This window comes from Sus scrofa, chromosome 2 (genome assembly GCF_000003025.6).
Source record: "Sus scrofa isolate TJ Tabasco breed Duroc chromosome 2, Sscrofa11.1, whole genome shotgun sequence".
In the NCBI taxonomy this organism is placed as follows: Eukaryota; Metazoa; Chordata; class Mammalia; order Artiodactyla; family Suidae; genus Sus; species Sus scrofa.
In genome coordinates this window covers 63,920,000-63,923,439 of record NC_010444.4, presented here as the reverse complement: position 1 = coordinate 63,923,439, position 3,440 = coordinate 63,920,000, and the positions used below count along the sequence as shown (strand labels likewise).

Below are 3,440 nucleotides of genomic sequence, written 5' to 3'. Positions count from 1 at the left end.
AGTACCTTTGTTGAACTGTGAATATTTTGCTGGTTGTAGGTTGAAGATTAAAGGCAAAGGAACATCTCACCCTTTCATGATGCTGACATCACTCCTAATTCTACATCCTTTAAGATAATATAAGGTTGAAAGCTTCCCTCGCAGCATTGTTTTACTAATTATTGTGACTTTGGGGAGAAAAACCTAGTATTATCACAGCGTCAGGAATCATAGTGTACTGTGTATGTGATTGTGCTTGTAGATATGTCAGTTTTGTGTGTATAAGTGTATTTTGTGGGGAATGAGCAGTTCTCAGGGCAGTGGTGCCCAGACCACATACATCAAAATGTGACCCTTAAAATGCAAATACTGGAATGTTAACCAACAGATGAAGATTTATACTCACAAGATTCAAAAAGTAATAAAGTACAAGGAACAATGCATAAGCTATGTACTCCCTGTGTCTTGAAGTTTCAGCTGTAGCAGGGAGGCCACTCCATTCCTCAACATTCTCTACCATTTCTCACTGCACTCTCTTGCTCATTCCCTCACCACCACACTGGCAAAACTTTCAGTTTTGAATATTTGAAAAAAAAGAGCCTTCCTAAAAGTCTTTTCTCTGGCTCTTTCCCTGACCGGAAATATCTTTCCCCCGACTTCCAATATCTTCCCCCAACTTCCAATATCTTCAAGTATCCAGCTTTCATTTCATCGTTTACAGGTCTTCTGAACTCCCAGTAAAAAAAATAGCATCCCCAACCATGGTTTTTAATACATAGTTTCTCTTTCTTCAGAGCATAGTTCAACATGTGACATGATATATGATATTTACTTTCTTATATTCTTGTGCTATCATTATATGCTTTGTTTTTTTTCCAGCACCCTATACTTTTACCTAGAAGATGGTCAATAGTCAACATATATTCCTCTAATGCATGAAAGCACTTCTCACAAAAACTAATAAATATATGATCCCTTGGGGGGAATCCGAGAGTTTTCTCCTCATTATAATCTATGTAGCATATCTACCTGAGCATTTTGTATCTTTTTCCCACTTTTATCTCTATCTTTTCTGTCTCTCTATAAGAGAATTACTAGCCATAGATGTCATGAAAAGTCTCTTAGAAGCAATAATTTGTACAAAATGCACAGATTTATTTCTTGGATGTAAAATACAAATAGCAACATTTCAACTGTTAGTAATACCCATTCCATTTGTGTAAAAATTAATCGTGTTATCTTTTCCATGCCTAGTAATCACCACCACCATATGGTTCCAGGCAACTATACACAAAATCCAGAATTTTTTCTTCAGGGATTATCAAAGGAACCAGAGTTGCAGCCCCTCATATTTGGACTTTTCCTCTCCATGTACCTCATCACTGTGTTTGGAAACCTGCTCATCATCCTGGCTGCCAGTTCAGACTCTCACCTCCACACACCCATGTACTTTTTTCTCTCAAATCTCTCCTTTGTAGATATCTGTTTCACCACCACAACAATCCTAAAGATGCTAATAAATATACACACCCAGAGCAAAGTTATATCCTATGAAGGCTGCATCAGCCAGATGTATTTTTACATACTCTTTGCAGTGTTGGATGATTTTATTCTGAGTGTAATGGCTTATGATCGCTTCTTAGCCATCTGCCACCCCCTACACTACACAGTCATCATGAACCCCCGGCTCTGTGGACTGCTGGTTCTGGTGTCCTGGATCATCAGTGCCCTCCATTCCTTGTTAGAAAGCTTACTGGTGCTTCGACTGTCTTTCTGTACAGACTTGGAAATCCCTCACTTTTTCTGTGAAATCAAACAGATTGTTAATCTTGCTTGTGACACTTTTCTTAATGATACAATTATGTATTTTACAGCCCTACTGATTGGTGGTGGTCCTCTGGCTGGTATCCTTTACTCTTACTCTAAGATCGTTTCATCTATACATGGAATGACATCAGCTGGAGGGAAGTATAAAGCACTTTCCACCTGTGCGTCTCACCTCTCGGTTGTTTCCCTATATTACTGTTCAAGTCTAGGAGTCTATCTCAGCTCTGCTCCTACCACAGCTCCCCCCTAAGTACAACAGCCTCAGTGATGTACACAGTGGTAACACCCATGCTGAATCCCTTTATCTATAGTCTCAGGAACAAAGACATAAAGAGGGCTCTGAAAAAAGTCATTCAGATGGCAGTTATAAAAGGCAAGTTACATAAAAAAGAATGACATAATGCCATTTGCAGCAACATGGATGGAACTAGAGACTCTCATACTGAGTGAAATAAGTCAGAAAGAGAAAGACAAATACCATATGATATCATTTATAGTTGGAATCTAATATCCAGCACAAATGAACCTTTCCACAGAAAAGAAAATCATGGACTTGGAGAATAGACGTGTGGCTGCCCAGGTGGAGAGGGAGGGAGTGGAAGGGATCAGGAGCTTGGGGTTAACAGATGTAAACTATTGCTCTTGGAATGGATGTACAATGAAATCCTGCTGTGTAGCATTGGGAACTATATCTAGATAGTTACATCCCAACACAACAATGGGAGGAAAAACTATGTATACATGTATGTGTAACTTGGTCCCCATGTTGTACAGTGGAAAAAATTTTTCAAATAAATAAATAAATAAAAAGGCAAGTCATTCTGAGTCTAAAGAAGTGCCTTTGAAGCAGTCTCAACCATCAGAAGCAGAAATTACTATTCTTTGATCAGATTTGAGGTGTTAAACTTGCTCTTTCTATTTATTTCCTGCAATTTCTCTTTATTTGACTTTAACCCTTTATACAACTTATATAACTCACTTGTTGAAGCTTTCCACTCTTTCTGGTGTATAGGCAGGTTTCTCATTTGTTCATTTCCCTACTTTCACCAGTTTTTCCCAACTTTAGGGCAGAAATACTAAATATATATATCCATTTATTTTATGAGGCAACATAGATTTCTTAAGAATAATTACTTCTGGAAGTTACCATTGTGGCTCTGTGGTTAATGAATCCAACTGGGAACCGTGAGATTGCAAGTTCGATCCCTGGCCTCGCTCAGTGGGTTAAGGATCCTGCATTGCTGTGAGCTGTGTAGGTCGAAGATGTGGCTCAGATCCCACATTGCTGTGGCTCTGGCATAGGCTGGTGGCTACAGCTCCGATTAGACCCCTAGCTTGGGAACCTCCATATGCTGTGGGTGTGGCCCTAGAAAAGGCAAAAAGACAAAAAATATAATAATAATAATTTCTCCTCTGGAGTTTTCTGGTGTCTCATCAGGTTAAATATCTGGTGTTGTCTCTGCCATGGCTCTGGTTAATGCTGTGGCATGTGCTCCATCCCTGGCCCAAGAACTTTCCCATGCTGCAGGCATAGCCAAAGTAAATAGATAACTTCTTCTCACAGACTGTGGTTGCCAAAGGTAAGAGTGTTAGGGGAGGGATGGAATGGGAGGTTGGGGTTAGCAGATGTAAGC

General features: G+C 39.6%; 1 protein-coding gene across 1 annotated transcript; it reads left to right on the top strand.

Moving 5' to 3' along the window:
• LOC110259756 (olfactory receptor 7A10-like) lies at nt 1,298-2,056 on the top strand. Its single transcript, XM_021085501.1, has one exon. The coding sequence runs from the start codon at nt 1,349-1,351 to the stop codon at nt 2,054-2,056; it is 708 nt and encodes a 235-aa protein (XP_020941160.1). The 5' UTR covers nt 1,298-1,348.

What these genes read in the sequence shown, in the direction of transcription:
- LOC110259756 (XM_021085501.1), top strand. Translation starts at nt 1,349, where the DNA reads ATGTACCTCATCACTGTGTTTGGAAACCTGCTCATCATCCTGGCTGCC.